The following is a 24,490-nucleotide window of genomic DNA, read 5'->3' as shown; positions in this document are numbered from 1 at the left end:
AGACATTTTAAAAACCTAGGATGATCTACGAGACAACAAAATAAGTTACTAAGGTTTATAATAATACACTTTTACGTTTTATGAAATCAACAACAGTGTTATAGTTATTATTATTATTATTATAAGTAGTAGTAATAAATATAATATTAGACATTATAAATATAATATTTATAATGTCTAATATTATATTTATTATTAATAGCATAAAAATAGTATAGTACAAAAAATACACATCCACGACTGTCGAGGGCGACAAACACGAGTGCAGCGTGACGGTGACTTGACCGTTGAACCCGGAAGTTTCTGTATCCTGTAAATTCACATGTGGATTGTAGTGAATTTGTCTTGCGAGTGGCTAATGATGGATCAGACACAAAATATTGTTAATAAAAGCTCTTCTAAAGATTTGTTGACATGCGGCAACGGGAAAGGTAGTGTATGTTCTGTGGAAAATGTGTTATTTCAGGCTAACATAAAGTTTAAATAAAGCATCTCTCCTGTTTGTGTTTATTGTCAACATGTTGTTAGATCAAAACAGGTTTCAAGTTCCTGATTGTATTTATACATTCGGGTTTGTTTTCAGGAATCCACGAGAAACTTCTATTGAAGTCTAAAAGTGCTCGTTTGGAGACTCAGAAGGTGCCCAGAAGTAATGGTATGTTTGTAACTGACTGTTGCTGTCATCTGTGCTGTTCTAGTTAAAACATTACTGTCAGCTGTTTACAATGAAAACCATTACAGAATGTCTTTAACTAACTTCAGTGTATTTGGGTGGTTCCGCTCCTCTAGATATCATCCCACCAACAGAACCCAGTGAGTCACATAGAGACCATTATAATTTCCCTTAAAACCAATACAATTTCTTTGTAATGGTTTCTGTTGTTTATTCAGCAGGCGTTCTTTATATAATAATGCATAACTGCTATATGTTGACAGAGACTCTATGCGTGTTGTGTTGTGTTGTAGTGTTGGACAGACTGCAGAGTTTCCTTCCCCAAATTGCTCAGGCAAATGCGACGTTAAGACAGCAGGCTGAAGAGGCTCCTGATGGATATTTTGACATTGAGAGTGTGGAGGATGCAGAAAAAGTCATTGAAATGGTAATGTCTTTACATCCCACAATATATATCGCTTTGCTCTTTAAAATGGGGGTTTTAAATGCACATTAACATTCCCCATGAGAAATGTCGGCAAACTGGACTAAAGCAGATATCAGGGAGCTCGTCACTATCCACTGACGCAGAATGAATGAACCAAAAATCAAACGATCATCCCAGACAATTCCCGGATGCATTTTCTGTGTATTTCCCAGAATGTCTGTGTGAAAAGGGCTTACCTGACGTACAGTGCACAGGAGTGCCATGCATGGCGGTCGTCCACAGAGGAAGTCACTGCTAAAGCCAATGCAAAAAAAGTCTGTCGCTAGAGCTCATATCGACAAAGGTGAAGATTGAGCCTGTAACTCTCTACTTTGAAGTAATGAGTGAAAGATTCATTTTTTTAACTGTGTAGTGTCGCAAGGATGAGAAGTACAATGAAAAATGCATGGTATCAACAGTAAAGCATGGTTATGGCAGTGTTCTTGTGTGGGGTTGCATGAGTGCTGCAGATGTCGAGAGTCACATTTTTAGACCGCATTATGAATACACAGATGTACTGTGAAGTATTTGAAGAGAAGATGCTACCATCACTCTGTGCTCTTGGTCAACGGGAAATCTTTAAACATGATAATGACCCAAAACACACATCTATGGTCACTGAATCATTTAAGAAGAACCAGGTAAACGTGATTCAGACCTCAACCCCATAGTGCACGTATGGGGAGTCCTCAAAAGACAAGCAGAACATCATTTTCCATTCAGCATCCAGGATCTGAAAGAGGTTTTTGTTCAAGAATGGAGAATAAAAGATGTTCCGGTAGCTGTATGTTGTCAGCTTGTTTATTCAGTAAATTGGTGCTGTTCTTAAAAAAAATTAATGGATGCCAAACAAAATATTAGATTTTGATTTTTGTAGTGTGTGTACTCATTTTTCATCACCTCATTTGATTTAAATGTGTTATTTTTCGTATCCTAAAGATGATGACTTTCAGTCTTATTTTAAGAAACATAACTTGCAAATTGGTATCATATTTACAAACAAATGGAGAAAAATCTTAACTTTTAATTTATGCTAAGCACTGTATGTAGTTTTTTTTTGCCTATAACTCAGATGTACATTCAGATATATAAACGGCACATATATCAGAGCAATGTTACTTAACACATAATAAGCAAAAAACTAATGGCTTATATAACTATATTGGTTATTATAATAAGGAATTAAAATGGTTTTCATGTAAACTGTGGGTTGGTTGGTTCTACTGGTGGGTATGGGAATCTATAAACACCATTAAATCCTACTAGAATACGGCCCAAAATGCACCACATAAAATAATTTTGTAATGGTTTTAATGGTAGACAGCTGGTGGTTCATTCATGGTGTCATTTGTAATGGAAACCATCAGATTTGTCTAGGTTGGAAATATCAGGCATGTATATAAAGCTTTGATTAGATTTTTTTATGACCAAATGTTTTTGTCATGCAGGATGTTGCTCTGGTTGAGCTGGAGGACTCAAACAGCAGTGAAGAGGAGGATGAGTCATCATCATTGTCTGAGGAAGACAGCTCAGAGGAAGAAGTTACTGCAGAGACACTCAAACTTCCAGGACAAAGAAAACGAACAGCTAACATCCAGGTGTTGGGAAAGGAGGGAGAGTGAAGGACACTGGCTCTGGTGAAGGACACCTGTTACTCAAAGCTGTTTCTGTGCCTTTCATGTTTTGAAAGCCTCAAGACTTTTATTAGTTTGACAGGACCATGAATCTCCTGCTAGACAGGTTCATGTGACAGAGAGACTGGCATTAACACAGTGGCATATTTGGAAAAAGAAATGTCCCTTCTATTGTTGGAGAAGTGACAACAGACTTAGTTTATATATATGTACAGTACATTGAATTATTAAAGTAAAATTAAGTGTTATAATAAAAAACACTTTTTTTGTAGTATTCGTTCTTTATTGGAAAAGAATGGTTTACCTACATTCTTTCAGTTGATCAGTGTTATAAGTTGTAATACTGTTGCGTGTAATGACATTTGGCAACTGACACATTCAGTGTGACTGTTAGCTTACACAAAAGACTGAAACACTGATAATAACATTTTCCCCTTTGTTAAATGCATAACAAAAGCATCAAAAGCGACCGTAAACCTTTCGCAAATACCTGACAGCTTCACATTGAAAGGTTCACAGTGTGTTTTTCCATCAAACCTGTCCTATATTTTTGTACAAAATAAATTACTTCCTTGCAAAGAGAATTGTCGGTTTATATTATTTCTTTTCAACATTACTAATCATCTTTTGTCTGCATGGAATGCAAAATTAAATATATAAAATAAGTCCATTTGTCGTATTTAATTTAATATATACAGTTATGCTAAAAGGTTGATGTGAAAATGTTATGCATATTAAAAACCTTGAAGGTATAGAAAAGATTTTGTAAAGTGGCAGTGATATGATACGGCTTTTAAATACTGAGACACACAAGTCTTAAATTGAAGACTTTTGAATGCTTCTAAAATCATGAGGTCGACTTTTCTCATTGTAAAACTGCCCCAACCAGGCATGATGTGATAAAGCTGCATACAAACATTTAAAGCTGAATATAAAACATTAAAATGTTGTGATTGGCTGCGATCAGGTCCCAGCATGCAGCAGTTTGGCATTTGAACAGGCAGATTGTTTGTTGCTGGTAATTTGCCTGGTTAAAGGATGAAGTGTTACATTATTGACACTGTTGTAGTTTTGAAAATGATCATCATAATTCACTTAAGTTAAGATGCTGACCGTTTTTGTTTTGTTTGGTACACTTGGAGGTCTGTCGTTTCTTTTTTTTTTCATTTTAAATATGTTTTAGCCAGCGTAGGTTGGCAAGTCAATATCTGTCCGCTCTGTAAAGTACGTTGCAGAACAGGGTCGTTCAAAAATGTAGGCACGTCAGTGTAGTCATGGCAGGAAATCTTCTTCTTTTCGTATCAAACCAGCTTGAAGACAGTTCAGCCACAGTGGACTCTGTTCATGGGTCTTGCAGTCCTGCCTGCAGGTCTCCCTCAGTACTCCACCGTTATGGCTTTAGTTCGCAGGTACTCGTGCAGGGCTTCCTCACCTGGACACATACACATCATCATCATCATGTAAATGAATAAGTGATGTTAGCTGTTTGTATTGAATTTCATACATGAGCCCCTGATATGAGTCTATACTGCACACCATGGAAGCAGACAGAGCACACAAGTGCAACATGTGCAAAAACATCACATTCACTTCATAAACATTTATCATAGTACTTGTGTGCTTGTTTTTGGTGTTTCTCATTAATAAACACACAATGTGCTTAAAAAGACCAGCTAAAATTCTGCAAACCTGCAGCTCTGCCTCCATGTTATTGTTTACAAGATCATTGCGGCTGGTCATTGTCATCTTTGGGTAGCGTTATGATTATTTGATAGGTGCTTGATGAATCAGGGAAAGATATGCAATGATTCAGAAGACCCAACTATAGAGTGAATGTGAGCACCCTTGCATTTGTGTGTCCGGTTAGGTACTGCAGTGCAACCCCAGAGTTTTCAAACTAGAAGAGTTTACAAAAGTCTCCATTTATGTGCTAAAATAAACACAAAGTGGTGTGTGATTTGTTTATGCTTACCGAGATCTTTTCCGAATCCAGACTGTTTGAATCCTCCGAATGGAGCAGCCACGTCGGTTTTGTTGTAGGTGTTGATGAAGACGGTTCCAGCCTCCAGTCTCTCGCTGACGTACATGGCCTTGTTGATGTCACGGGTGAAGACCCCAGAGGCCAGACCGAACTCTGTGTTGTTGGCTCTGCTTAAAACTCCATCCACATCACTGACACACATAAATGATAAATAATATGAATGGTTTATTAGTCATAAAAAATTATTACAGTATGCAGAAAGCGATACTCCAGCCAATTATCAAAATTACCTCATGATTTACTCACCCTCATGCAATCAAAGACACAAATGTCCATCATCTTTCAGACAAACACATTTAAAGTTATTTTAGCAAATGTTCTTGCTCTTCCACGCTTATAATGGGAGAAAACAGGGATCCGGCAACAACAACCGACTTTGTTAAGCCCAAAAAAGTGCATCCATCCATCACAGAGGCAATTCACACTATCCATATTTTAAACTAGGGTGACCATACGTGCCACCTTTCCCAGACACGTCCTGGCCAGTAATTGGGGTGTGTCCTCCGGAAGTCGCATTTGTCGACCGCACACGTTATCGTGGTATTCACATTTCAGTTAAAAACATAAAATTAAGATTTATTTCTCCTAAGAAATACAATCATTGTAGTTTTATTCTTACCTTGAAATGTAATGGTTGCTCTTCTAAAACAGAATCTTGAAATATTAAACCTCAATGATGTATGTGGTCAACCAATGCGACTTCAGGAGGACAGGACATGTACAGAGAAAGTGGCACATATGGTCACCCTATTTTGAACTTTATAAACTCTCAACCTTTTTCTTGAATGCGGAAGTAAGTGAAGTGACGTATTTCCTTTCCGGTCCCAGACTTCTGGTTCAATAGCCAGCCGGTAGAAAACAGTGTAGTGGGAGCATGCATAAAACATGATTTAAACAGTTAATATTTACTTTAATGATATATGAAGATGTTTATGGTTAAAACAAATGTTTTGTAGAGATTTACTGCGTTTGAATTAGCTATTATGGCAACCCCTATCTGCACAGATTATGTCTTCCTTGATTTCATAATAACCATTAAACAGCCAGTCAAAACAGCACACTTGTGTCCTTCGCAATAGACTACCATTAGCTATAGTTGCTCACCGGAAGTCATAAACAGGAAAGCTCAAAGATGGCGGCGCCCACATTTACGTCAAGAAACAGGCGGATAATAACTAGCTTTCGGTAACGACGCCATCTTGGACTGCACTACGCTAAAACACTCTCGTGAATCACGTCATTACCGGAAGCTAGCCACCATCCACCCGCTTCCCGACGCAAATGTGGGCGCCGCCAGCCCCGAGCCCTCCCGTCTATGACTTCCGGTGAGCAACTGTAGCTCTGTGAAGGATGGATGCACCTTTTGGGGTTTTAAAGTCAGACGTTGTTCCCTTAACCCTGTTTTCTCCCATTATAAGCTTAAAAAGCTATGGCATTTATCAAAATAACTCCAAATGTGTTTGTCTGAAAGATGATGGGCATGTATCTAATACTGCCCGAGGGTGAGTAAATCATGAGGTAATTTGACTGGAGTAACTTCGATTCTGGATAGCCACTGTTATGCACATTTAGCTCCAACCCTAAATAAGAGTTAAACAGCCCTGTACTACAGTATGATACATTTATTAAGCACAAACCTTATCATGTCCCTAATACTGATTCATTGCTGTATAAAACTAACAAATCTGGCTTCCATAAACATGCTCTTGATTCAAGAAACTGAGCTTACCCTTCCTTGAATTTGGATACCACCATAACAGGACCAAATGATTCTTCTTTGGCGATGAACATGTGATCTTCTACATCAGTGAAAACTGTGGGCTCCATAAAAAATCCTGTGCACAAATATAAATAATGTATTTCCAAATCACTTCCATGCCATTATTACTGTTATACTATAGTTTTACGATTTTAAGGCTGATTGAATTTCAGGTCTCACCTGCTCTGTCCACCTGTTTCCCCCCATAGACAAGAGTCGCCCCTTCCTTCACACCGATTTCGCAGTACTCCACCAGTTTGTCCAAGTGGGCTTTGTGGTTCTGAGGTCCGTGATCTGTGGAACGATCCAAAGGATCTCCAATCTTCATCTTTTTGATTTCCTCAACCTGAGCACAACAATACTGGCCAACTCAATATCTAGTGCCAATATCAACATACGGAAAACACTACGGGACGATAAAAATGCTAAAACGTACCACTTTCCCGATAAACTCGTCGTGTATGGATTCCTCTACGAACAATCTGCCAGCAGCGATGCAATTCTCTCCCTTATTGAAGTAAACTGAACTCATGCCCTGCAGCACACACAGAAACGGACACATCCCGGTTGACTAAAGCTCATTTGGACTTCATCTGAATCTTTTGGCAGTGGTTTTGTTTTCTCACCATTCTTACTGCCTTGTCCATGTCACAGTCACTGAAGATGATGAGTGGAGATTTACCGCCAAGCTCCAGAGAGACCTTCTTCAAGTTACTGACAGCGCAGCTGCAACAGGAAATAGATATCAATGAACACATATCTTGTTAGAAGTGTGTATGTGAAATTTTGTTAGAAGTGTGTATGTGAAATTTTAGCTTAAATATTTATACATTTATTTTAGCATGTTAAAATTAGGGTTGGGCGATGTCCCCATAAATTGGCAGTTGACGATGGTTACGTAAACCATCGCGATGGACGATGATATCGTTAGGTGGGGGGGTAATTTTAATTTTTCGTTATTATTCGTTATTATATAATTATTATTCGTTATTTTACTTTATTACTTCCACTTAAGAAAAGTTGTGCACTTTTTATTTTAATATATATTTTACATAAATACTATTCTGTACTTAAAATCTATAATTTTGTTATTTTACTATCCCAACTACTATAGGTTGCACATAAGGGGAAAAAGTAGCTTTAATCCACTGAAGAAGAGTTGTGCACTTTTAAGCACTTTTTAATCTCTTTACATAAATATTTTTTTCTATTTAAAAGCTATAATTTCATTATTTTACTAACCCAACGACTCCTCCGCGCTTTCCAAATTTTGCACGTAAATATCTGTGCATATGTGCCACCAGTACTTCGTCAGAGAGCGGGTCTTCAGCACCGCGGGGAGCAGCCAGCACTTCAGTCCGCAGCTTATTAAAACTAGACAAAGTGAACAGGGCCAGACACATCGAAATTTAAACATGGTCTGTGTATGTAAATCCCGCGTTTCGGTCGGAGTGTTGTTCCCGTTTTCTTGTTCTTGACGTTCGCTGAATTCTGGGTTTATATCCTAATCTGCCGCTTCAGTGCAGTATAGCCTCAATGTAACAATGAGCACGATCTCCCGAGACACTACAATAGGCTACTAATAAATGATTAATATGGGCTGTTTTCTTGTACAAAATTAATTATTTTAAGATAAATGTACAACATGTAAAAAGACAAGATTCTAGCAATGTCAAGATTAGGGATGGGCATTTTCCAGTAACTTACTATTACCAGTAATTTACTATTACTTTTAATATTTAATTTTTCGAATATTTAAGCTCTTAAAGAACGAATATTCGTTTATTTAAATTATGTTAATTAAGACATGCGTGTTTTGTATTTTTCATTTTGTTATAATTTCACAGAAGGCTTAATTAGGAAATATCCACAACAAGCTAAACTTATATTCTGTATGTGTATATATATATATATATATATATATATATATATATATATATATATATATATATATATATATATATATATATATATGTATTTTTAAGTTGAAAACATTGTAAAAAAATATATTTTATTTATATATATTTTAAATTCTTCTTAAAAAATATCCTACAGAAAAAAATGCGTTAAAACTTAATGCGGAGCGAAGTCTAGTCAAATCCTTAGTTTCAAGTCGGTCGTTAGTATTAATTCATTACTGTTTGATCTTACATACATTATATTATACCAAATATTATACACTAACCCCAAATCTAAGCGAAGTTTGAGGACTTGCGAAGTTTAAAGTTTGAGGACTTGACAAAGTAGGCTATCATCATTTAAACAGACTCAAAACACCAAGAGCCCGGAGCAAATGAAAAAACACATCTACATAACCGACTGCTCAGTCGCCATTTAAATATCTTCTCAGTTTAGTTTGACATGTATTTGTGAATAAAGAAAACCGTATTTATCCTACCTGCTTCGGTGAAAGCCCGTTCTTCTGACTAGATACAATAATGCTTTGCTTTAAACTGCCATGTGCAGTTATCCGGTTCATTTTCAAAAGAGCACCGCATATAATAAATGTTCTCCGTTTCATTTCGTTCTCCGTGTCTGTCTCCTTATTAAAGTAGACTTTATAACAGAAATCTTACAAATCTCTCATGATGTGTTGATTCGGGCGGCGGAGAAGCACGTTTAATAACACGTGAGCCCTCACTGAGCCAGTGGCCAAATACGGCGCGGCGCGGACAAACCCGGAGATAAAAGGAAAAACTTAAATTCGTCTGCATTGCCAAACAATCAGAAATACATACAAATTAATGTTCATGTATATTTTACATTTAAGTCTGTAAAAGACAGTATAGATGAAGTGAAAAAGCATCAAATAAGTTGTTACCCTTTGGTGGCACATTAAAAACAAACAAACATTCGAATAGCATTTTTTAAATTCGAATTATTATTGCCATTCGAATATCCGTGCCCATCCCTAGTCAAGATCAAATGCCTGACAGGATATTTTCACAGACTAACACACGTCACGTCTCAGGCATAGACAGTATTTAAAATAGCATATATGCATTAGTTATATTTTCTATTTAATTTATAGAGCAATTCACGCAAATATATTAGGTTAACTATAGTCTATATAGAAGAGAGTAAGTGTATGTCGACTCGCAGCGGAGTGGGGAGGGGGCGTGGCATCACGATGGTGTCTCTCCATCGTGATGTCAGTCAACCATCACGATGGACGATGATATCGTCTATCGGCACAACCCTAGTTAAAATTGCCACTTTGTAGGTGTGAGCAAAATGTGTCATCTTTGGGTGTGTCCCTTTAAATGCAAATGAGCTGATGAAATGCAAAAACTGATCACCATAATGGTGGTTTGTTGAAATTGAAACTCAATTGTGTTGTCAAATATTTTCTCTCTACTAAATAGGGGTGGCGTGTTTGGATAGTGCAGATTAAGGTGCTGTATTATTATAATAATATCCCCTTCTGACATCACATGGGGAGCGAAACCTGAATATATCTTATAATATTTTTTCACATGCTTGCACACAATGGTTGGCCAAAATTAAGTTACTGGGTTGATCTTTATCACATTTTTTAGGTTGATAGAAGCACTGGGGACACAATGATAACATGGATTTTCATATGTCCCATTTAGATGCAGATAATAAGAAATGTGTTGGTGTAATCTGATAATCAAGACTTACCTTTTCATGATCTGTTTGCCAATGGGAGTGGAGCCAGTAAAACCGAGCTTACGTATATCAGGGTGATCGGACATCCTCTGTCCAACCAGACCACCTGAGGGAAAATATTGTCTAGTTATCAACTAGAAAATAGTGGTTTGTTCTTTGACTAACCCTGAGTAAGATAAACAGTGGTATGTGTATCGTTGTATTTACCTGATCCTGGTATAATGTTGATAACTCCCTTTGGGATGCCAGCTTTTACTGTCAGTTCAGCAAACTTTAATGCTGTTAAAGGAGTTACCTGGTAAATCAAGAGAAGATGTGTCACATTTGCGTGCATTATTTTTTTCTCTATTATATTATACATGTGCGCATGTGTGTGTGTTACCTGTGCAGGTTTTAGGACGAGTGTGTTTCCAGCTGCCAAACAAGCTGCGCTTTTCCACGCCAACATCATCAGTGGATAATTCCACGGGATCACTATGGCGCAAACGCTGAGAACCGAGAAAAAAAAAACGTATTGCAGGTTTATCCTGGTTACGTTTAAACAAATACACGAGGACAGGGACTCACCCCAAAGGTTCTTTCTTGGTGAAGGTGAGATTGCGGTTGGGTCTGGCCTGATTGATGGGTATCGTCGAGCCCTGTGAATAACAGGATATGATGCGTTCGTAACAGGAAGTCACTGAATGAATTAGAAGACAACATAGCGAAACTCAAACCTGAATCTTGTCGCACCAGCCGGCGAAGTATCTGAAGGTTTGTATGGACATGCCGACGTGTGTTTTCAAAGCCAGCGTGTAAACTGCACCAGAGTCAATCGACTCAATGGTTGCCAGTTCCTCTTGGTGTTCCTCCATCAGGTCAGCCAGACTGTTCACACACAAAAAAGCTAAACTAAAAGATCTTGTAGATGTGTTTGGCTTTTCATAATGCAAATATTGCCACACTGAACCGATAAAGTCAACAAACTCCCCAACACTCAATATGGGCTCCAATCTAAAGATCTCACCGATAAAGCAGCCTGCCCCGGTCTCGAGGGTTCATTTTGCCCCAGGGGCCGTCTTCAAAGGCTTCTTTTGCTGCGCTAACCGCTCGGTCTACATCAGCAACTGAAGAATATGACACCTTACAAATAACCTGCAGGACACAGCAGAAACATTCAGAGGAACAACAGACTTATCAGAGGTGTATGTGCATTAGTTTTAGGGCTGCACGATAAATCGCACGCGTTTGTCACGCGCATCTCGTCAGCAATGCCGGTTCCTTGATTAGTATTAAATCGCCATCAGCTGTTTTCAGATGGTGCGACATTAACTACACAGAGCCGTAGTTCACTGACAATCGTGGCAATTTCGCATTAATTATCGCGGACCTATCGCCTGCGATATGGCCCAGCTTGTCAGGGAACCACGGCTCTGTGCAGTCAATGTCGCACCACCCGAAAACAGCTGATGACGATCCAATACCAATCAAGGAACCGGCACCACTGACGCGACGCGCGTGGTATCGCACGCGATTTATCGTGCAGCCCTAATGAGTTTGAGATGTTTTTGAACTTACTGAGCCGTCTGTGGGGTTGACCGTGTTGTACGTCTTTCCATCTTCTGCATCTTCAAACCTGCCATTGATGAAACACTGGTAGGGCATCCTCAATGTCATGTTGTTGACATCTTTCGTCACGTAGTCGATGACAAGCTCCTCCTCCTGGTCCTCTCCGCGCAGGCGTCGTACAAACTTCTGGATGAAGCTCTCAAAGGTAGTGGCCATGTAAACATCTTCGGTCTGAAGCTGAACACCTCCACATTTCTCCTTCACCTCCTCCACCAACCTGAATCAAACAATTACACACCGTATCAAACCTGAACCAAATAAATATGTACATTTATGCATTTAAGGGTTTTACATTTATCTTTTATCCAAGTCAACTTACAGTGCTGTTTATTAACCTTTTTTTATCAGTAGGTGTGCTCCTTAGGATCGAACCCATGACCTTTGTGTTGCTGGTGCAATGCTCTACACATTAAGCTACAGGAACAACCAATCCCTGAAACAATCAATCACTTTAACCAATCCTAAAGCAAACAATATCAGTAAAACAAACCTAAATCAATTTTAATTAAACCAAACCTGAAACCAGGGGTACCCAAATTTGGTCCTAAAGGCGTCCTGCACAGTTTAGCTCCAACCTTTATCAAACACACCTGAAGCAGCTAATTAAGGTCTTACTAAGCATACAATCACATTAAAGCAAGCCTGAATCAAACAAGCACAGTGAACCAAACCTGAATCAAACAATCACAGAGAACCAACCCTGAATCAAACAATCACATTGAACCAAACCTAAATTAAACAATCACATTAAAATAAACCTGAATCAAACAATCACATTAACCAAACCTGAATCAAACAATGACAGTGAATCAAATCTGAATCAAACAATCACATTAAACCAAACATGAATCAAACAATCACAGTGAAATAAACTCAAATCAAACAATGACAGTGAATCAAATCTGAATCAAACAATCATAGTGAACCAAACCTGACTCAAACAATCACAGTGAACCAAACCTGAATCAAACAATCACATTAAACCAAACCTGAATCAAACAATCACATTAAACCAAACCTGAATCAAACAATCACATTAAACCAAACATGAATCAAACAATCACAGTGAAATAAACTCAAATCAAACAATGACAGTGAATCAAATCTGAATCAAACAATCACATTAATCCAAACCTGAATCAAACAATCACAGTGAACCAACTGAACCAAACAATCACAGTGAACTAAACCTGAATCAAACAATCACAGTGAACCAAACTCAAATCAAACAATCACAGTGAACTAAACCTGAATCAAAAAATCACATTAAACCAAACCTGAATCAAACAATCACATTAAACCAAACCTGAATCAAACAATCACATTAAACCAAACCTGAATCAAATAATCACATTAACCAAACCTGAATCAATCAATCACATTAACCAAACCTGAATCAAACAATCACACTGAACCAAACATTAACCAAACAATCACAGTGAACTAAACCTGAATCAAACAATCACATTAAACCAAACATGAATCAAACAATCACAGTGGAATAAACTCAAATCAAACAATCACAGTGAATCAAATCTGAATCAAACAATCATAGTGAACCAAACCTGACTCAAACAATCCCCTTAAACCAAACATGAATCAAACAATCACATTAAACCAAACATGAATCAAACTAGGGCTGGGCGATATGACAAAAAAATTATCAAGAAAGATATCGATATAATTATCATGATAAATAACAAATCTTTATTCATGTCAAATTTAAACAATCACATTAATCCAAACATGAATCAAACAATCACAGTGAACTAAACTTGAATCAAACAATCACATTGAACTAAACCTAACATTAACGATTCCACAAGAATCACATTGAACAAAACAATCACACTGAACCAAACTTGAATCAAACAATCACAGTGAATCAAACCTGAATCAAAATATCATATTAAACCAAACCTGAATCAAACAATCACAATTACCCAAACATGACTCAAACAATCACATTGAACTAAACCTAAAATAAACAATCCCACAAGAATCACATTGAACAAAACAATCACATTGTACCAAACCTGAACCAATCATACTAAACAAACCTAAATCAACCACACTGAATCAAATAATCACAGTGAACAAAACCAAAATATATCATACCTGAAACAACAATCACATTGAACGAAACCTAAATCAATCACACTGAAATAAACCTAAACCGAACATTGAGTGTGTTTACATGCACAGTCTTACGCTGATTATGATTAATAAACTGATAACGTGTGGGGTCATGTAAATGCTTAAAATTGATTTCTTTTTTCAGGGAAAGCCCATAAACGGCGTAAGCAAAAAACGATCGGCACAGGTAGTTTTTTACTCATTACCCCGATTTCGCATTGCATGTAAACACCTTAACCAGCTTTCTCGCAGTTTTGTTCATGTGCGCATGTCTCCGCGTGTGAAAGATAAACGTCTCACATTGAAATCATCGGAGAAACCTGAATAATTTCTAAAACCCATGTAAATAAAAATTTTCTGCATAGCCGGTTTATTGATTTGCATGTAAACACATGAAAACAGATTTTTGATAGTTATCCACTTATTCTGTGCATGTAAACACGCTCATTTACAGTGAACCAAACCTGTACTGAGCAACCCCATTAGTCATACCTGAAATAAATCATTTTATATAGTGATAACAAGGGTGTTCTGAGGGGTTACTTACAAAAGAGCCCATTCCCATAGCACTGTATGTTTATTCATCTAAAACTCAAACACATAAATGGGATAATTTCATTTTGTTCCGTCAATGTGAATTTTTTTTTCAAAAACCAAGGGTAAAACCAAAGTTCACACCTACCTGACCACATCCATTGACCCAGCTCCTGACTTAAAGAAATCTGTTGTTTCTCCAATACTTGGAACGTTGCTCAGAATGCCTTTCCAGATTGCCTAGACATTAATAAAACAAAAGGCACATATTTTTTATCGTTTTATAATAGTATTTATATAATCGTGTATTAAGTGATTACACAAACACACACACCTTGATCTCCTCAGCCATCTTCTTCTCTTCATCGGTGAGCTCCAAGCTGGTGGTCTCCTCTGAAGAGAAGTATTTGGATGCAGGAATCATCTTTCCATCCTCAAACAGCAGATTCTTTACCTGGAGCTACACAGACATAAACATGAACCTAACTATTACTCTTAACTCTGACTTTTTAGTACAATTTTTTTAAAATAAATTATAAATAGAATAATGACCGAAGACTTACCACTTTTCCATCAGACCCGAAAAGAACAAGCCCTGATTTGGTGATGAGTCCAGGCTGGGACGCCCCCTCCACCTCTACTGCCTGACCATCTGGCACTGACCCGCTTAGCATTGATGAGCTGTACAATGTTACGGGCTACACAACACAGCACACAACATCCATGATTAGAAATAAAAGGAAAGCAGATGGAGACCATGGACAGCTGTGGTCACCATTCACTTCATTGTATAGAAAAACAGCAACCTTTATGCGTAACCCAATGTTCACTCATACGTCAAGATTTACAATGCAATGCGATGGATGAAGTTTCATGCACTTTAAAGAGAGGTTTAGTTTTCAGTGTTTAAAAATCGCACCTTTCCATCAATATTGACCCAAGCACCTGGAACTTTATCATGACCTCGGATCCAGTTATGGATGGCCTGTGCTGACTGAGCCATATTGACCTTAAAGAGGGAAAGAGATTAAGAAAGAGGTCAAGATAATGAGAAAGTATATGAAAACATAAACATCAACACATGCACTTATGCAACAAAATCATAATCTAACAGCTTTTGAAAACAATTTGAGAAGATACCAGAGGTCTCTCATGTCTCTTTACCGGATGCGTACATCTGTGTTGCGTCTTACCTTGGCATTGGATTTCTTCTGGATGCCCTCATAACTTGCTCCCTCTTCGGGCTGAGGGATCTTAGGGGCTGTGCCGTCCGCAATGAGCTGTACTGCTTCCACCTGTTTGAACACAACCACACACATTTTGAAGAATACATTACACTATTACATTATCTTACAAATCAGTCAAAATGAACATGTAGTTTGTTTAAAAGTGTAATGTTCTTTATTACCATGGCCTTAATGCCCTCTGGAAACAGGAAGCGATTATAAAGGGTGTCCACAGTATCGTTGGGATCTACTGCACATTCCCGTTGCAGGAGGATGGGTCCGGTGTCCAAACCATCATCAGCCCAGAAGATACTAAATCCTGCTTTCTTATCACCCTCAATTAATGTCCTATAAACAAAGACCATGCATTTAAAAAAGCATACAACCAACTAATATATCACCAATAGCGGTCCAAAAGTGACACTACGTTAATGTGTTCTTTGTATTGAATCATATGTACAACTCAAACACATGTGACCCACCAGTTGATGGAGGAGGCTCCTCTGTGTCTGGGCAGGATGGATGGGTGATAAATGATGGAGCCATATTTGGGAAAGTCAATCACATTCATAGGTATAAACTGGGAGCAGAAGGGCATGACGTTCAGCTCAGCGCCCACAGATTTGTACGCCTCCACCACCTCCGGAATGGGCTCCCCCTTCACCCGCCAGCGCGGGAACTTAAACACGGGCGTCCCGTCCTTCTCCGCCACTGCAGCTGGAGGTCAGAGAGCATACAGAGAGCAGTTATATAAGCTATGTGATACCACCTGCTATATTCACATATCAAAGGACAGAGAATGCTTATCAAATGGATATTAAAGGTACTCGAGTCATTGACCTTGGCTTTTGTATTTATAAAAGATATCTACTGTATAAATGTATTATTCATTAACCGCTAGTGTTGGCACAGGTGTATTTATTTCAAGCGACCAAGTCGTTTAACTGAAATGGTGCCAAAGTGCCTACGGTGGTAAGCTGCACTTGTCATACTTTGAATTTACTTGTTAAAGAAGAACATTGAGAATTGTCCAAGTAGTCACAAAACAGAAGTGGCATCCACTATTCAGATTTTTTTCAAGTGTTTTACAGACAAGGCCTAGCTAAAGCCAGGACTAGGTCTTAGATCAATTAAGCTGTTTAAGCATCTGTAATAAACATGCCTTGTGTGTATCTTAAGACAAATCAATGGCACTGGCTTATTTTAAGATCTATCAGTGCAAGATATTTTTAGTTGAGGACTAGCCTTAAGCCTTGTCAGTGAAACCGGGTGCAAGTGAATTAGACTTGTTTTACAGGTTACCCTGGATGTCAATATGAATACCAGGGGTCTTTAACTACTCTTCTTCGGGGGCCAGATTTTAAAATTGTAAATATAATACAGGCCAAACTTTTACCCCTATTTTTACCTTTTATATATTTTTACTTATATAAATATATATAGAAAACTGCCATTTTCAAAAAAGATGCACACTTCTTGTATTCAGTATTTAGCCTTTTAATTGCTGAAAACTCATTTTCCTTTTAAATATTTTAATAACAATTGCAGTTTAACATCGCAAGAACCAAATTTTAATAGTTCAACTATTAACATGCACAACAAAGTGCAAGTGTTAATAATCAACATATGTAGAGCTCTTAAACTTTGTTTATAACTGTTTAACTTTCATAAATTGCAACATTTCAAGTATTTACAACATATAGCCAGTCTTCTCCTAATGACTAAAATTGCACTTCATGTTTTCTTTTTTAATATTTTAAAGATATATAGGCTAAACCTTAGATATGTATAAAGGCTAGATGTCTGGCCCGCTCTGCTGGCCAATCGAGTGGAACGTCCGCATTTGGCGGCCATCTTACCACAGGGCGCTCGCTCACTCGTAGCATTGAGTTTTAATGGTGCAGGTACTTTTAAATGACCATAACTTGCTTAATTTTCTACCGATTTTCAAACGGTTTGGTTTGTTATAATCGTCAGTGATGTTCCTATGACACTGCACACTTAGTAGGGCTGTTTCGACTAAGGATTTTCTTTTATTATTATTTAAATCCAGAACAACGAGGTGCACCGGTGTAGAAGCAGGGTTGGCTACATGTCTTTCACCTTATGAGAAAAAGATTAACAAGCTATACTACAGATAAATAGCCTATATATTTTTTAAAACAAAAATAAATTAAAGAACAATTTCTTAACAAGAAGGCTTTTTAAGTGCACCTGTACAGAAGGCAATGAATACTTATTTATGGCATTTTCAATAGTATATTAGTAGATAAATTAATGTGTATCTCTAAAGTATGAAAACGAATAAATCATTATTTTGGCTCAGTTAAGCTGGATAGATCATTTTTAGTCAGAAAGATTTGTCATAATTTCAGAACAAGTTAAAATGAACTTACATTAGAAAACAACTTATATAATATCCGAGTGTTACTTGGTCAAAAATATGTAGAAATATAAAAATAACAGAGCAAAAATGTTTAGCTCACGCAGACTGAACGAAAAGCCGTTAATTAAGTGGACTCTCGGCAACATAATGGACGTGCTGAAACAGTCGAGTCGCAGGTGATTTTCAATGTTTATAATGTTTCACGCAGATACTGGTGATAAAAAACTTTCATATCTAAATATCCAGGTAAGAGTCAAGTGTTCAGTTAGTTAATAATAAAGATGCCACAGTTAGTATTCTGTCATCTTAGTTTCACTTTTGCATAGTACGCTATTACACACTCAATAGAAATGTAAGAAAAACAAGTTACTCTCTTAACTCTCGACAATTTATTTTGCCTTTATATGATGGTGAAAAACAAGAAGCTATAAATGAATTTAATGTGAAAAGCGCAGTTACTTGTCATCCATGCGGTTAAGTGCTGCTGCTCATTGGTTACATAACACTTCCCTACTATTCGACTATGAGGTTCATAGTCGAATCAGACCTCTCCGAATTGAATCGTCGAATCCTCGACTATAAGAAGTCAGCCCTAATACTTATACAAAAGAAAAAATTCATGAAACATGTTAAACCCTCCAGATTCATAGCCGCATTAATAAAGTTTGTAAGAAAGCAAACCGTTTAAAAATTGGCAGAAAACAGAGCAAGCCATGGCCATTCAAAAGCACCTGCACCACCAAAACTCAATGCTACGAGTGAGCGAGCTTGCCTGTGGTAAGATGGCCACCAGGTGATGACGTTAAAGACTAGTGCTGTTTTCAAAATATCGATACGACGATACATCGTCATGGACGCCTGCCGATGCGTGCATCAATACAGCACCTTCCGTATCGATTCGGATGCACTTTTGAAACGTGACGAATCGCTGCTGATCTGTGATCCATATGGAAAGGACACTTGTGTCCCGTGGAGTACATAGAGTTAAAGGTAGCGGGGTATACTTTCACTTTGCGTGTCTGTCTTGCTGGTGCACGTGTCTGCATAGCGAGCCGCGTACTCTCTCTCTCTCTCGCACGCGTATTTAAAATCAATGAGTTCAGTATGAATGCACAGATATCTTAGCCTATACTACTACAAAGAGCTATATTAGCCACTCTCTTATATAACAGTACTAAAGCATTTGAGAAGAAACACGACAAAGATTTGCATGTGAAAAGTGTACGTCTAGAGAAGAGATACAGAGCTACTTCAAACTATAGCTGTCACATTAATAATCTGATTTCTACTAAATAGTATTAACGGTCTTTGACTGCATGTTTATAGATATATTCATAGATATAGAATAATTAAGTGAGAGAGAAATATAATGCCTAGAGTAAGGCACTATCTTTGTAAAACTGCTTTAAAAAAACATAAGTACTAACACTGGGATTTTAAGCATTTCTACGTTACCCCAAAAGCTAATAAATGAATGGCAAAAACACAACTGTTACAACACTGCTTATTCAATGTACAATAAACAGATAATAATAATAAAAATATGTTACTAAATTCTGAACAAAAAATGTAATTCAAAATAGTCTTGTATTGTGATGCACATCGTATGGGGAAATTGTTGGCGATACACAGCCCTATTAGAGACTCCGCCGTATCTAGCCTTTATACATATTTATGGGCTAAACCGCCTTAACATCGCACACTACATCCAGACATGATGGTCAGAGTTCGCCCCCTAGTGGCAGTCGTAATGAAATTTCAGTTTAATCGTAAATCCGTGTCAAGGCAAGAGCCTTTAATCTATGTATGTATTTACTTATCAGTAATCAATCGTTTTTAAGGGATTCAAGTGTTACTGATAAAGTGAAACAAAAAAGGATTAATAATTTTTACCTTGCACACAGTGTTTTGATTGGAAAACAATGAAATACATCACTTCCAGTTAGCATATCACACGGTTTAGTCGCACAAGTTTTTTTTAAGGCATCCAAATCTCAAATTGGATCTGATAATTACACACCCGCAGATGGTTGGCACCTCACACAGCCCTTTCTGACTCTCTCTCCGGTTTATCGGCGGTCATTTGTCATGTACAGTTGAAAGGTAAAGGCTGATTTTATATCAGACAAAGATGACCGGCGGGACGGATAAAGATGATTGGAAGGCCGCATTTGGCCTGCAGGCCGCCAGTTGACTAGACCTGACGTATACTGGATTTTATTGTCTACATCGGTTTCATGCAGAAAGCTATGAGTTAAAACTCCAGTTACAAATAGAAAAGTCACACAAACCAAAAAAATTTAACCAGCCTACACAGCTAATTTTCAAGAGAGAAGAGTTACTTTATTACATCCATTTGTCAGCGTTATATAAATCAGTCCTTAGCCTCTTGGTTACCCTGCCAAAAGCTTTAACTGATAACACAGCTGTCTTTAAATATTGCCGTTAACACTTGCTTAAAAGCCAAATGCGAGTCAAAACTAGTTTGGAAAGTAAATGAAACCAGTGACAAATTACTTGGAGAAAAAATGCAATGGTTTAAATCAACATTAAGACTAAAGCTAGATACACACAAAGCCAATGGTGGGCTGTCAAGCAGGTTTTAAGCATTATCTGACCACTGATGGGCTGTCGACACAGATCTTTTTTACTTGACGGGAGGGGTTCTAGCGGTCCAATCACAGCGCTTGCGTTCGCGTAGAACGGCTGCATTGTTACATTTTGGGAGAGGTGCACTTCGGGCTGCATAGAGCTACGCACAGCCTACGGCGTAGAATCATAAATCACCCTTAAAGCACTGGCCCAACCTCTGTCACTTAAACCAGCTGTTCCTGAAAGCATGTCAAGAGTATTGTGACATGTGACTGTGGTTTTCCAGCCCCCTGTGGCACCCCCACAAAAACAAAAACTTTCACTGGTCTGCTGTCTCCCACCCCCATTCATCTAACACTTACCCAGAGGGTCTGCCTTTCCATCCTTATCAGGAACTGTAAACACACCCACAACCTTATGGCCTTGCTTGCGAAGGTTTGTGTACACTTCCTGTCCAAACAGGCTCTGGCCAATCAGAGCAAGCTTTAGCTTATTTTGGCAGTTAGTCTGTGAAAAAAATGTTTCAAGTCATTAAACAAGCAATGTTAAGATAGTAAAAATGTAGTTAATGGAAATACCTCACTATAAACAATACTATAGCATACTACACAATGTATGTACTACAGCTACATAATGTATACAATACTATAGCACTATATATATATACAATGCTTATATGCTATGTGCAATGTATATACTACATTTACATTTACAGCTATTTGGCAGATGCTTTTATCTAAAGTGACTTACATTTGCATTTAAGATATACATTTTCTGTGTGTGTATTTATATACAGTACGAATAAAAACAACCTTTAGTTTGCGCTGTTAATGCAATATTCAACCCACTGAGCTACAGGAACTATATGCTATATACACTATTCTATTCACAATGTATGTACTAACTATTTACTATGGCTATATATACACAATGTTTTATGCAATATATAATAACTTTTTTCTATGTTATACACAATGGATGTGCTAACTATATATACACTTCAACATATGTTGTACATACTACAGTATGCAAGACAAAATGAGATTGAGATACAGAATCACTTTTGTAACTATCAAATTCACTGTAAAAAATAAAACAGTTTATAGGTCCAACTACATAACATGGCAGTTTCACTGTTTCTATACTAACACCCTCCCCCCTATTGTAACACCCAATGTATGCATGTGTGACAAAATTACCCATGCATTAAAAGTAACAGATGGAAGTTAAACGATTAGCGTGCGCATGCGCATCACGGACAGATTGAAATCAATGGGTCAGCACGACACCCTACTGCATTAGTACAAATTCAACAGAATAAGGTCTAATTACAATGTAATAACTGTGCTGTACACTATAAGGCCAAAATGAAGACTGGAGAAATACCCAAAATAAGTACCGCTTAGTCGAAACAACGCTTGAACAAGTTTGTTGTGGCTTGTCATCGTAAAATCAATTCTGCAACATGTTTATCAATGCACATGTGATATGAAGTTGTCGGACTGTTGGGGAACTAGTGGTACTGTTTAACTAACGTTAGTGTGACTAGAAATATGATCTGTCCCTCATATTCTCGCCCTCTTGCTGACGCAATTTGGTCGTGTTCCGTTCCGACCAAAAGCAACGTGGCATGCACTAGTTTAAAACAGTTAACATATATAACACCCGTTACCAAATGTACATTTAAAGAGGTGCATATGCTTATATAATAGATTTATACAGGCGTGCCACGCGACCAAAATTGCAGCAGGGTTATATCAACTGACAGCACGCTGACAATTACGAGGCTTACACCGTACAAGTGAAAACTGCGATTAATGTTATTATTTAACAGGTTAGCATCGTTATTTAACATGTTGTATGGTGAATGCACGTGTCTGTGCTCCACACAGCACATTTGCATGCGTTCATATGTATGGAAAAAGACAATGCAGAATATACTCACAGAGCTAGTGGAGAAGCGCCGCATGACCGTGTTCGCCGTCGACAACATGGCCAAACGCAATAAACACACAGTTAAATATCGCGTTTAAAGTCCTAGCTGTTGTTACTGTACTTACACCTGCGCTTGACTGACTGTAACTGCTCAGTCTGAGCAGAACCAGAATGAACCGACGCGCCCTGACGCCAGTTTCAGTGCGTGCGCGCTCCCGGCCGACATTCACTGCGTCACGACTACTATTTGGGTAGATGCGCGTTCCAGTTAGGTTCATTTGAAAATGTTTTTTATATGTTTTATATGGGAGAGCGGGTACAGTTGAAACAATTGTTTTATTTCCTTCAGTTTCTCAGAGCCTGTTGTATTGGAAAGTCAAAATTTTAAACCTACCAACCCACACTGCTGAGGCAAATGTTGCAACTGACCCACATATCAGTTGCAACAGTACAGAAGCACAGTTGAAACATGCATTAAAATGTAAAAATAATAATTGAATATAGCATTTCATTATTTTAAGAACAGTGTCTTCTTAAAGTTACTGCCTGTATAAAGACGAATACTAGAAAAAAATCAAACAACAACCAACTATGTTTTGGTTAATTATTACAAAAAATTTGAACTAAATATTTTTATATCAAAACACTGAAATTTACTGAAATACTCCTGTTAACAAACTGGTCATTAAGATGGACATTCCTATCTGTTAAGGATTTCCTTTGACATGAACACAGAACAGATAAAATGTAGATTGTTGTATTTTGGGAGACACATGGCTATTAAAAGGGTTCATTATTAATCCATAACATTACAAATTTATGATGTTATTATTATCAACGTTCTGATAAGGGACAGTTGCAACAACACTGACAGCATAAAACTTATATGCTACCTTGACTCAATAGCATTGACACATGCTATCAATGCATTTTAAAAGCTAAGAGAACACTCATTAAAATTATATTATTTTATGATGTTTTACACAAACACTTTAGACATTATGACAAAACTATGTGCATGAAAAAAACTTTACGCAAAAATGTATTTTTTCAAAAAGGAATGGTCACATACAGTATGGCTGCCTTCTTCCAGAATTAAAGACGAGAATAACTAAGCACGTGCAGTGAGTTTTTTTGAGAAATAAGTCTTGTTGCAACTGCCCATGAAAATCCTTGCAAATATATTTTAACCATAATGATTTTACTTTACATAAACATTCATGTATATAAATCAAAACCAGGCTAAAATGTTTTAGAATCGAGTTTAGACAAAATGTTTGGTAACACTTTACAAAAAGGTTGTATTTGTTAACATTAGTAAATGTATCCGCTAACATGAACTAACATTGAGCAAAATAGTTTTTCAGCATTTATAAATCTCTGATAATGTTAGTTAATGCAAGTACAGTAGTTCATTGTGCACTAACTAATTTAAATCAACAGTTGCAACTTTTGATTTTAAAATTGCATTAGTAAATGCTGAAATGAACATGAAGTAATATTGATAAATGTAGAAGTATTGATAGTTCATGTTAGCTAATGCATCAACACATGTTAACAAATACAACTATATTGTTAAGTACTTTGGCAAACCTTAACCATGCTTAAATATTTTTGTTTTTCAGACAAACTATTTGCCTTGCAAAAATAGATACATACTTATCAAACACATCATGACTGCACAAATTCATACTTACTAAACAATTTTTCACATCCATTTGAATACCAGAGACTTGATGTATGTTGTCTTGTCAGAAAACAGCTACTGTATGTGCTTGCTTTTTAGCTCAAAAGATTTTTCTAGCTTTGGAGTGATTCTGCAAATGATTACATTTCAGTGTACTTTGCCATGATAAAGATCATGCAG

At 37.3% G+C, this 24,490-nt stretch overlaps 2 protein-coding genes across 3 annotated transcripts; one reads left to right on the top strand and one right to left on the bottom strand.

The window, feature by feature from the left end:
• The first annotated feature begins 266 nt into the window (after nucleotides 1-266).
• On the top strand, nucleotides 267-3,044 carry nopchap1 (NOP protein chaperone 1). Its single transcript, XM_055189921.2, has 4 exons — nucleotides 267-431; nucleotides 584-655; nucleotides 967-1,100; nucleotides 2,588-3,044. The coding sequence occupies exons 1-4, from the start codon at nucleotides 323-325 to the stop codon at nucleotides 2,759-2,761; spliced, it is 489 nt and encodes a 162-aa protein (XP_055045896.2). The 5' UTR covers nucleotides 267-322; the 3' UTR covers nucleotides 2,762-3,044.
• aldh1l2 (aldehyde dehydrogenase 1 family, member L2) lies at nucleotides 3,035-24,470 on the bottom strand. 2 transcript variants are annotated; one of them, XM_055189919.2, is made up of 22 exons: nucleotides 24,321-24,470; nucleotides 21,051-21,195; nucleotides 16,193-16,427; nucleotides 15,893-16,058; nucleotides 15,678-15,779; nucleotides 15,404-15,493; nucleotides 15,048-15,182; nucleotides 14,819-14,944; nucleotides 14,633-14,724; nucleotides 11,764-12,031; nucleotides 11,213-11,340; nucleotides 10,923-11,073; nucleotides 10,774-10,844; nucleotides 10,589-10,694; nucleotides 10,414-10,501; nucleotides 10,219-10,312; nucleotides 7,200-7,299; nucleotides 7,010-7,108; nucleotides 6,754-6,919; nucleotides 6,544-6,649; nucleotides 4,746-4,945; nucleotides 3,035-4,205 (listed from the first exon to the last, which is right to left on the bottom strand). In XM_055189919.2, the coding sequence occupies exons 1-22, from the start codon at nucleotides 24,339-24,341 to the stop codon at nucleotides 4,150-4,152; spliced, it is 2,745 nt and encodes a 914-aa protein (XP_055045894.2). In that variant the 5' UTR covers nucleotides 24,342-24,470; the 3' UTR covers nucleotides 3,035-4,149. The 2 variants fall into 2 exon arrangements, with proteins under 2 accessions (XP_055045894.2, XP_055045893.2); XM_055189918.2 differs by lacking the exon at nucleotides 24,321-24,470 and adding an exon at nucleotides 22,634-22,822.
• Nucleotides 24,471-24,490: the final 20 nt, after the last annotated feature.

Source organism: Misgurnus anguillicaudatus, chromosome 1 (genome assembly GCF_027580225.2).
Source record: "Misgurnus anguillicaudatus chromosome 1, ASM2758022v2, whole genome shotgun sequence".
NCBI lineage: Eukaryota > Metazoa > Chordata > Actinopteri > Cypriniformes > Cobitidae > Misgurnus > Misgurnus anguillicaudatus.
The sequence above is the reverse complement of the archived record's forward strand: the minus strand, read 5'-3'. Positions and strand labels throughout refer to the sequence as shown.